This window comes from Phytophthora ramorum (assembly GCF_020800215.1).
Source record: "Phytophthora ramorum isolate Pr-102 chromosome Unknown Phyram_PR-102_s0004, whole genome shotgun sequence".
Lineage (NCBI taxonomy): Eukaryota > Oomycota > Peronosporomycetes > Peronosporales > Peronosporaceae > Phytophthora > Phytophthora ramorum.
Window position 1 is genome coordinate 3,067,912 of NW_027150650.1, and position 10,598 is coordinate 3,078,509.

A 10,598-nucleotide genomic window follows, 5' to 3' on the forward strand; every position below is an offset into this window, starting at 1 on the left:
TAACTACGGGAGCCTGGATGAATGGTTGGGGTAGGTGGCTCGCTGTGGAGAGGTTCTCCTTTTCCTACTACTACTGGTAGTGTACGGCCGTACGGGCGAGCATCTATGCCGACGGACAGTCGACGAACGCGGCGGACTGGTCCGTGGACGTGACTTTGCAGAAGCGGCAGACGTCGTCAATGCAGCCCACGCCGCCGCTCGCGCACGACGTGTCCGTGAAAATGTTAATACCGACCGAGGCATCGCCATCGGATACGACCTGCGTGCAGGCTCCGCCTGAGGTCAAGGTCGCGGTGGTGGCAGCGGGCGTCTCCGTCGGCGTCTCGGTCGTGGGGACATCAGTGACAGCATCTGTGGGAGCGTCCGTCGGAGCCTCGGTAGTAGGAGCATCCGTCCTTGGAGCATCCGTGATGACATCGATCGGGGTGGCCGTCGAAGAGACCACGGTAGTCGAGTACCCAGCGACGGACGTGCAGTCCGCGAAGGACGTCGACTGGATCGTGTCGAGCACCTTACAGAAGCGGCACACGTCGTCGATGCAACCAACGCCACCGCTCTTGCATGTAGCGTCCGTGACGATGTTGATGCCCACAGAGGCGTCACCCGACGAGACGACCTGTGTGCAAACTGGCTGGTCCGCGACGGGGGCCTCCGTGGGGGTCTCGGTAGTAGGAGCTTCAGTCGAGGTCACCGTCGGAGTATCTGTCGTGGGAGCGTCCGTCGTGGGAGCGTCGGTCGTGATGGCCACCGTGCCGGAAATCGTATCACAGTTTGTGAAGGCCGCCGACTGCTCCGTGTACACGACTCGGCAAAAGCGGCACACGTTGGTGATGCAGCCGATGCCGCCAGTGGAGCACGACGTGTCCGTGACGATGGTGATGCCGACCTTGGCGTCGCCCTCAGAAGCAACCTGTTCGCACGTGCTACCGGAAACCGGCGCCTCTGTGGGAAGTTCAGTGGGAGCTTCTGTCGGGGTCTCCGTAGGCGCGTCGGTCGGAGTCTCAGCGGTGGTAGGCTCCGCCACGACGGTGGCTCCGGCGATAGCGCTGCAGTCCGTGAAAGCTGCGGATTGCACCGTGGTCGTCACTCGGCAAAAGCGGCACACCTCGTCGATGCAGCCAGCGCCGCCGGCGGCGCACGACGCGTCCGTGACGATGTTGATGCCGACAGAGGCATCACCCTCGGCAACCACGAGAGGGCAGGAGGCATCGGTAACAGTGACAGGATCCGTGACAACTACAGCCGTCGCGGGGACCGTCACCGTGCCGTTCGTGACGAGAGTGGTCGTGTTGAAGTCTGAGCAGCCCAGGAATGCAGTCGACTCCGGCGTCTCCTGCACCTTGCAGAAGCGGCAGTGGTCGCCGAAGCAGCCGAGGCCTCCGTACAAGCAGTCCGCGTCCACGACGGCTGCGATACCGACAGCAGCGTCGCCTTCGGAGATTTCGCAGGGGCCCGTGGTGACTGTCAGCGGCGTCATGGACAGGAAGTTGGCTCCGAACGACGAGCAGCTCTCGAACTCCGTCGACTTTGGCGTGTCGATGATCTTGCAGTAGCGGCAGTGATCGTTGTAGCATCCGAGTCCGCCGTTCGCACACCCGGCGTCGTCAACGACACGGACACCGAAGCTCTTGTCACCGTCGGAAACCTCGCAGGCGACCGTATTCTCTTCATCGCCTTGGGCCACGGCATGGGACAGTGCGACCAAGGTCAATGCGCAGAGAGCGACGGCCTTGGCGTAGGCCCGGGTGGAAGCGCTGCGTGAGTAGACCATGGTTGTCGAAGGTGAAGCTGGCTGAGGTTTGTTGTTGGGTGTCTAGCAATGTCTGGCCAACGACACAAGTTGGGGAATGAGATGAGTTTTCTGAAGGCGAAGAGCGGTTCTCCTCAAAGAGATTGCTGGAAGAGGTGCATCTCTGGTTGGCACACGCCTCAGCGATGTCGAAGCAGCTATATTTGCGGATGCTGTTCCTGTGCTAGTTGACAATAGCCCAGAGAAATTTCGAAGACTGCTCCGATGAGGTTTCGCTCGCGCCGACTGTGCTGTTGCTGCCGCCTTCCCTATGCGATGATGTAGTATTCCGCAGTTCCAGTGGAGCAAACAAAGCATATCCGGATAGTAAACCCTTCAAAGCACAATTAACTCACCGTCCAATGACCCTTGCGTGCATGTATGTATTGCGCATCAACTGGTCTGTTTCTCTTTCGTGTTTGTCGGTCGTCGAGTGGCTCCTTGTTCGTGATACGTCGACTCCGTACGAGAAGATGCGCGAGATTTGGCGACGCTGTGGTTGTGAGAACACACCTCGCTGGACCTGTGGGCACTTAAGCGAGTGCTAGTGTGCCTGTGCCTGGGTCGAGTCGAACTCTCGCACCGAAATTGTGCGTTAAATACATGTATGGAGATCGTCAATCAGTATCGAAACGCTGCTAGATTGGTCCGACATTGATGAACGCTTGACATCTTTACTTTAATAGTCCTCGAGTGCTATGAGACATAGAAATCGTTTGAAGGAAAGTTGCGCGAAGATGGCATGTGCCAGTTTGGTGTTTTTGAAACTACCAACGGTATGTTGCGATGAGGAAGTTTGCACTTCGGAGATCCTAAACATAATGCAAGCCTCAAACATCAACTCGGGCGTCCATATTGGAGGAGTAGCGCCCCAGCCACACAATTGTCATGGGACTTCGCTCTTCCAGCAATCTCTTTGAGGAGAACCGCTCTTCGCCTTCAGAAAACTCATCTCATTCCCCAACTTGTGTCGTTGGCCAGACATTGCTAGACACCCAACAACAAACCTCAGCCAGCTTCACCTTCGACAACCATGGTCTACTCACGCAGCGCTTCCACCCGGGCCTACGCCAAGGCCGTCGCTCTCTGCGCATTGACCTTGGTCGCACTGTCCCATGCCGTGGCCCAAGGCGATGAAGAGAATACGGTCGCCTGCGAGGTTTCCGACGGTGACAAGAGCTTCGGTGTCCGTGTCGTTGACGACGCCGGGTGTGCGAACGGCGGACTCGGATGCTACAACGATCACTGCCGCTACTGCAAGATCATCGACACGCCAAAGTCGACGGAGTTCGAGAGCTGCTCGTCGTTCGGAGCCAACTTCCTGTCCATGACGCCGCTGACAGTCACCACGGGCCCCTGCGAAATCTCCGAAGGCGACGCTGCTGTCGGTATCGCAGCCGTCGTGGACGCGGACTGCTTGTACGGAGGCCTCGGCTGCTTCGGCGACCACTGCCGCTTCTGCAAGGTGCAGGAGACGCCGGAGTCGACTGCATTCCTGGGCTGCTCAGACTTCAACACGACCACTCTCGTCACGAACGGCACGGTGACGGTCCCCGCGACGGCTGTAGTTGTCACGGATCCTGTCACTGTTACCGATGCCTCCTGCCCTCTCGTGGTTGCCGAGGGTGATGCCTCTGTCGGCATCAACATCGTCACGGACGCGTCGTGCGCCGCCGGCGGCGCTGGCTGCATCGACGAGGTGTGCCGCTTTTGCCGAGTGACGACCACGGTGCAATCCGCAGCTTTCACGGACTGCAGCGCTATCGCCGGAGCCACCGTCGTGGCGGAGCCTACCACCGCTGAGACTCCGACCGACGCGCCTACGGAGACCCCGACAGAAGCTCCCACTGAACTTCCCACAGAGGCGCCGGTTTCCGGTAGCACGTGCGAACAGGTTGCTTCTGAGGGCGACGCCAAGGTCGGCATCACCATCGTCACGGACACGTCGTGCTCCACTGGCGGCATCGGCTGCATCACCAACGTGTGCCGCTTTTGCCGAGTCGTGTACACGGAGCAGTCGGCGGCCTTCACAAACTGTGATACGATTTCCGGCACGGTGGCCATCACGACCGACGCTCCCACGACGGACGCTCCCACGACAGATACTCCGACGGTGACCTCGACTGAAGCTCCTACTACCGAGACCCCCACGGAGGCCCCCGTCGCGGACCAGCCAGTTTGCACACAGGTCGTCTCGTCGGGTGACGCCTCTGTGGGCATCAACATCGTCACGGACGCTACATGCAAGAGCGGTGGCGTTGGTTGCATCGACGACGTGTGCCGCTTCTGTAAGGTGCTCGACACGACCCAGTCGACGTCCTTCGCGGACTGCACGTCCGTCGCTGGGTACTCGACTACCGTGGTCTCTTCGACGGCCACCCCGATCGATGTCATCACGGATGCTCCAAGGACGGATGCTCCTACTACCGAGGCTCCGACGGACGCTCCCACAGATGCTGTCACTGATGTCCCCACGACCGAGACGCCGACGGAGACGCCCGCTGCCACCACCGCGACCTTGACCTCAGGCGGAGCCTGCACGCAGGTCGTATCCGATGGCGATGCCTCGGTCGGTATTAACATTTTCACGGACACGTCGTGCGCGAGCGGCGGCGTGGGCTGCATTGACGACGTCTGCCGCTTCTGCAAAGTCACGTCCACGGACCAGTCCGCCGCGTTCGTCGACTGTCCGTCGGCATAGATGCTCGCCCGTACGGCCGTACACTACCAGTAGTAGTAGGAAAAGGAGAACCTCTCCACAGCGAGCCACCTACCCCAACCATTCATCCAGGCTCCCGTAGTTAGCAAAGTGCATAAATCCTAATCAAGATGCCTTTCATCAACAACAACTCACTGCCGGGCTTGTTCTTGGGGTGTGATACTGTATGTATCGACCAAATGAAATATGGCACACATCCGTGAGAACAGTCATCAATGAAGCCGACTTTACTGAGTCAAACATGGAAAATATGTATTAAGTGCAGTTTTGAGAACACAAGTAATGATCCTGTTACCTTAGCGCAGCTTGCGGCCACGCACGTACGCCAGCGCGCGGCGGTCTAGTCGCTTGGTCTTCTGGATTGAAACAGCACTCGAAGGTGCTGGGTGGTGGTTGTAGTCTGCAATCGAGTGATGCATGGACACTGGGTGGCATGCCAGTTCGTCTTCCTCGTCGCCAATACCGAGCTGCAAGGAACACAAACGGGTTAAAGGTGCCCTAACCCTGCAGATTAAACCGTTTTATGTAGGTTTGAAAGGCACGCATTGGTTGATAAGGACTATTTCACCTGAGTAATGTCCAATCACAGAAAATGCAAGCAGCCTCCCCTGCAAAAAGCGATTTGTGCGATGAACCTCTTAGGCTCCTTTTTCCAGTCGACCAACGCTTTTCAAGGCCATGTCTACCCCGCTAGCGATCGTGGATTTCGTGCTGCGGCGGCAGCCAGACGCCGGGGCCCTGCACCAGCTCGCAAGAACCATCAGTAGCTATCTAGGCCCGTCTCCAAGTCTCTATCTCAGCCAGGCGTGCTACTTCGGCTCCCTCCAGTTGCTGGACTGGATCTGGGACTGTAGCTGCACTTCAACCGCCCACAGGACGTCCACATGGTCCCTCAGCAATTTCTTGCGCTCGGATCCACACTACAGTCGCTACCAATTCGCCCAGTCCATGAAGGTGGCGGCAAATCGCGGGGACTGGGAGATGGTCAAGTGGTTGTTCGCCCACTTCTCGGACGGTCAAGTGCCCTGGGAAGTGGCGGCTGCTGCTGCCTGGAGTGGGAACCTGCCCATGCTGCAATTCCTACTGGTCAATGATGCTGGACGTCGAGATGTAGAGGAAGGTGGAGGTCAAAAGAAGAGGGAAGTGGAGGCAATGGAGCGTGAGATTCAGTCTGAAACTGTTTCGGAAGGAAATCCCCGAGGTGGTGGGGAACACGTCGTGACCTGGGGTCCATGGGTGATGGCGAGTGCTAAACGTGGTAAACACTCAACCATTGTGCAGTGGCTCAATGAGTATGTGTTGGGGGAAGAAGAAGATGAACAAGGCAAAGACAAGAAACGTGAAATTGTAGCTGCTCTTGAAGACGGTGACGATGCACTTGCCAAGGCCCTGATGCCTCCAGGTAGATGCGTACTGGACTACGCTGCTCAGTGCTCACGATTAGACTTGATTGAGATGATGCTGGAGTGCGGATACATTCGGCGGGACCGAGGTTGTGCGAACTCGGCCATTCGGAGACTGGCAGTCACAGGACGTTTGGATCTCATGCAGCAGGTAGTGTTACTTCACTCTCCGCCCCCAGAAGACGGCCCTCTTTGCCAAAATGCTTGGGCTGATGCGATTCAGATAGCTTGCGCTAACGGATACCTTGCGATGCTGCAATGGCTGATGGAGCACCCACTCGGACAAATTCTTCGTGATGATATGAGGCAACAGCGGAGGTTTACTGATCTGGTGTACGCAGCGGGTTATGATGGCCATACCGACGTGATACAGTACGTGTATGACATTGGGGCTAATACTGAGGTTTCCGATCCAGAGATTGTCGGTTTGTACAGTGATATTTTGGTCAGAGCTGTTCGCGATGGACACTACGATACGACCAAGTGGTTGGTCGAGCATGTTCGATTCCCTGAGCGTGATCGTCCGGTCGACTACATTATCGAGATTGCTGCAACATGGGGCCGTTTCGATATCCTGAAGCTTTTACACGAAATGGCCTTGGTAAGGATGAACGATCTAACGGAGACAGAACAGAAGCAATCGGACCAGGTGAATGCGTGGTGGGCTCGATCTCAGGATAAGGCCATTAATGAGGCTGCAAAAAGTGGTCATTTGGAAGCGTTGCAATGGCTGCTGTCGAATCGTTCAGGAAAGTGCACAACGTCCGCAATGGATCATGCTGCGGGGAACGGCAAACTTGAAGTGGTAAAGTGGCTGGACGCCAATCGATCAGAAGGGTGTACCGCGGCAGCGATGGACCGTGCGGCAGGTATTGGTTGCTTAGACATGGTGAAATGGCTTCATGCAAACCGAGCTGAGGGCTGTTCAACAAAGGCGATGGATATGGCTGGCCGCAATGGCCATTTGAAGGTGCTGAAGTGGTTGTACGCAAACCGAATGGAGGGTTGTACAGTCGCTGCGATTGAAAACGCCTTGGTTTACGGGAATGTAGTTGCGGCCAATTGGTTGCGCTCTCATTTTCCCGAGCTTCGACCAGTAACGGTGGCGATAACGTCGCACACGCCAAATCTGTTTGAGGTGCTTCTCTTTCTGCATGAACATTTCCCCCACATTTTGACTCCAGAGCTTACCACAAAGTGGATGCTAGATCAATCTTTCCGACGAGACCAGGTAGACATCGTTGCCTGGTTGGCTAAGAACCAGAGCTCAAATCAATTGCTGTAAAACTGGCGGGCGGATTTACGATGGTCCCCGAGACAGCTGTAGTTATCACGGATCCTGCCAATGCTACCGATGCCGCTTGCCCTCTCGTGTACGTGTATACTACCAGTAGTAGCAGGAAAAGGAGAACCTTGCCACGTACCCAACCATTCATCCAGGCTCCCGTAGTTAGCAAAATGCACTAATGCTCAACACCGATAGGCTTTACGAGACAATCAAGATACTACCTTTCACCTACCAACTCTATGAGATCATTCACCATAGATGGCGTGAACGACTTTCCGTCATGGCACGCTGCGTTCATTCAGTCAAACGACCAGTTTGCAGTATTTTGATGTTTTCTGTATTAACGCATTAGGCTGCTGTCAGTTTGGGCTCCTAGAGAGCCTCACCAAACACACAAGCGTCCATTTAGAAGGCGCTCTTAATGATCTTCTCGAACTCTGGCTTGAGCGCGGCGCCGCCGACGAGGAAGCCGTCGACGTCGTGGAGCGCAATGAGCTCCTCGCAGTTGTCGCCCTTGACAGAGCCGCCGTAAATGATGCGGACGCTCTCGGCCACGGCGGGGGACACCTTGCCGGCGATCCAGGCGCGCAGGTCCTTGTGGGTCTCCTGGGCCTGGGCGGGGGTGGCCACCACGCCCGTGCCGATTGCCCACACGGGCTCATAAGCGATGACGATGCGGTTCCAGTCGGCCTCCGTCACGATGTCGGCCAGGGCCTGCGTCTGGCGAATGAGTACGTCCAGCGTCTTGTTGGCCTGGCGCTCCTCGAGCGACTCGCCGATACAGAAGATGACCTTGAGGCCCAGGTCGAGCGCGCGCTTGGTCTTCTTGGCCACGACCTCGTCCGTCTCGCTGTAGTAGGCGCGACGCTCCGAGTGGCCCGTGATGGTCCACTCGAGGCCGAAGTCCAGCAGCTGCTCGGCCGCGATCTCGCCCGTGTAGGCGCCCAGGCCCGTGAGGCTCACGTTCTGGGCCGACACGGCGATCTTCTTCTGCAGTAGCGACTTGGCCAGATCGATGTGGATGGCCGGGGGAGACACCACCACCTCCACCTTGTCCGACGTGATCTCCACCTTGTTCAGCAGCGCGCACAGGTCCTTGACGGACTGCACCGTGCCGTTGCACTTCCAGTTGCCACCGATGAGGTACGTACGGGCCATTGTGAGGGAGGTTCGAGGAGCTTTGTGAAGACGCGAGGAGATTCGATAGTGAGAACTTGATTGGGGGAGCTGGCAACCTCTTGAAGTAAGGATACGCGGTCGATATGCGACATGCTGGATTTTGAGCAATCCATGCCACGTCACTGTCGTGGCATTTTATATTGATGTTTTTGCGGGACACAGTTTTTGGCCCCCACCAATTTGGTCAAGCCATTGCAGCGTTCGATAGTGAAAAGCATGCTCCCATCGGAAGCGTGTCCCTGAAAAACATGTATCGTCTCGTGTTTATGTCATAAAACTTTTCTGCTTGGAATGTTGCGTTTTTCTGGAAACCGAACGTGGATACCTTTGCCCCAGTCTCGATTGCTGCCCTCGAGGTCCGACACGAATGCAATCGACAATCAAGACTCGTTGCGGCGTGCCAAATTAATCACCAGCCGCGCGCCGGAGCAAAGACCCGCAGGGTTGGACGTGGCCGCGCGCTCTCGCCCGCTGCGATTCAATACAACCAAGACGAGGGCAAGCTTGCTCGCAGCGGATGAAATGCTTCGTGCATTTCTCAATCTATTACGGAAGACTACCTGGCTCGAGTCAAGCGAGCTAACTGATGGCAATGAACTTGCAGAGGGGGTTAACTTGGGAGGTCAAGCGAACGCCCACGTCGGTGGAGACGATGGTTGCGAAGTGCAGTCCACGAAGGCTGCGGACTCGGCCGTGTCCTGCACCTTAATAATGAGAGCATGCCATCGATACAGCCGACACCACGAAGCGCCCATGGTCATGGCGACGCCGACGGTTGTGTCGCCGGGCGAGACCATCTGCGTTGGTCTGTAGGAGTGTCGATTGGAGCGTTTGTAGGGGCTTCAATCGATGTCTGGAAGCAGCAGTGGTTTTGCACTCGAGGAAGATGACCGAGATGATTGTTGCAAGTTGGGATTTCAGCGCCTATCTGAATGCTAGCGGCAGCTATAGCTGGAGCAGTGCATCACAGGCGAGAGTTTTCAGCATTATTAGCATGTCGCTGCGTGTGTCGATGACAGTTAACGTTGTGCCGTCTTGGAGGCGGTCAAAACGAAGACTCGAGAAAACTTGTTGATTGAAATATTATATAATATAATTCTAAAAAAAACAAAAACTCGTTTTGGATCCGAAACTCCTCCCATTCTTTCGTTCAAGACCGAAGGAATCGAGACCTACGACAGCAACAGACATCTTACATTGATCAATCCTGTTTATTTTGTGCTTAACTTTCACTGCAGCCATCGTCTCCAAATGATGGATTAGCCAACCCTTCGAGCTCATCAAGAAAGCTGCTTACTTCTTGGCCACGAGGTAGCGTTCCTCGACGTTCTTCCAGTTGACCACCTCCCAGATGGCCTTGAGGTAGTCCGGACGCACGTTCTTGTACTGCAGGTAGTAGGCGTGCTCCCACACGTCAATGCCCAGCAGCGGCACGTAGCCCGTCGTGGAGCACGGATCTTGATTCGCGGACGTGACGACGCCCACCGACTTGGTCTCGGGCGAGTAACCCAGCCAGCCCCAACCGGAGCCCTGCACTCCCGCGGACTTGGCGGCCATGGTCTTCTTGAAGGCCTCAAAGCTGCCGAACTCCTGGTCGATGGCCTTGCGGAGCTCTCCGTCGGGCTCGCCGCCGCCGCCCTGGCTCGTGGGCGCCAGGTTCGTCCAGAAGATGGAGTGGTTCACGTGGCCGCCGCCGTTGAACTTGAGTGCAGGCAGGAGGCTCAGCATCTTGGCGTTGTCGTTCTTGGTCTCGGCCTCAGCGTACTGCTCCAGTGCGGCGTTGTAGTTGTTGACGTACGTCTGGTGATGCTTCTGGTGGTGGATCTCCATGATCTGGCCAGAGATGGACGGCTCCAGCGCGCCAAAGTCGTACGCGAGGTCCGGCAGCTTCACCGTGGCGATGGAGCGCGTGCCAAAGGCGCGGGAAGACGAGAAGACGCGAGAAGCTAGCATGGTTTCTGAGGACGTGTGCGTCGGACGATCCAAAAGCTCGAATGACGTACGGAATCCTGTTAAACGAGGGGTGGAGAGACGAGCGGGTGGGGCGACATCTGAATTTGAGGCGGGTTTTGGACATGAACGGATGAAAACGGACGAGGTCAGCGGTCGACGTGTCCGACCCTTACCCAATAAAGTGCGATTATGGGACGATGCCGGTACAGTGTACCGATATATGTCCGGACGAAGTGTCCCTGTGGCTGCTTGTAAATTGTTTCGAGA

At 56.6% G+C, this 10,598-nt stretch overlaps 5 protein-coding genes across 5 annotated transcripts; 2 read left to right on the plus strand and 3 right to left on the minus strand.

Annotated features, from left to right (window-relative positions):
- Positions 1 to 103: 103 nt before the first annotated feature.
- KRP23_5424 (uncharacterized protein) lies at positions 104 to 1,771 on the minus strand (the record flags this gene model as incomplete). The annotated part of the gene is made up of 1 exon (XM_067890487.1): positions 104 to 1,771. The coding sequence occupies one exon, from the start codon at positions 1,769 to 1,771 to the stop codon at positions 104 to 106; it is 1,668 nt and encodes a 555-aa protein (XP_067747030.1).
- Positions 1,772 to 2,822: 1,051 nt separating this feature from the next.
- Positions 2,823 to 4,490, plus strand: KRP23_5425 (uncharacterized protein; the record flags this gene model as incomplete). Its single annotated transcript, XM_067890488.1, has 1 exon — positions 2,823 to 4,490. The coding sequence occupies one exon, from the start codon at positions 2,823 to 2,825 to the stop codon at positions 4,488 to 4,490; it is 1,668 nt and encodes a 555-aa protein (XP_067747031.1).
- Positions 4,491 to 5,186: 696 nt separating this feature from the next.
- On the plus strand, positions 5,187 to 7,575 carry KRP23_5426 (uncharacterized protein; the record flags this gene model as incomplete). Its single annotated transcript, XM_067890489.1, has 2 exons — positions 5,187 to 6,560; positions 7,552 to 7,575. The coding sequence occupies 2 exons, from the start codon at positions 5,187 to 5,189 to the stop codon at positions 7,573 to 7,575; spliced, it is 1,398 nt and encodes a 465-aa protein (XP_067747032.1).
- A 29-nt stretch (positions 7,576 to 7,604) lies between these two features.
- Positions 7,605 to 8,357, minus strand: KRP23_5427 (Triosephosphate isomerase, cytosolic; the record flags this gene model as incomplete). Its single annotated transcript, XM_067890491.1, has 1 exon — positions 7,605 to 8,357. One exon carries the CDS (start codon positions 8,355 to 8,357, stop codon positions 7,605 to 7,607), a length of 753 nt encoding a protein of 250 aa, XP_067747033.1.
- A 1,314-nt stretch (positions 8,358 to 9,671) lies between these two features.
- On the minus strand, positions 9,672 to 10,331 carry KRP23_5428 (Superoxide dismutase [Mn], mitochondrial; the record flags this gene model as incomplete). The annotated part of the gene is made up of 1 exon (XM_067890492.1): positions 9,672 to 10,331. The coding sequence occupies one exon, from the start codon at positions 10,329 to 10,331 to the stop codon at positions 9,672 to 9,674; it is 660 nt and encodes a 219-aa protein (XP_067747034.1).
- Between the last annotated feature and the right edge of the window lie 267 nt (positions 10,332 to 10,598).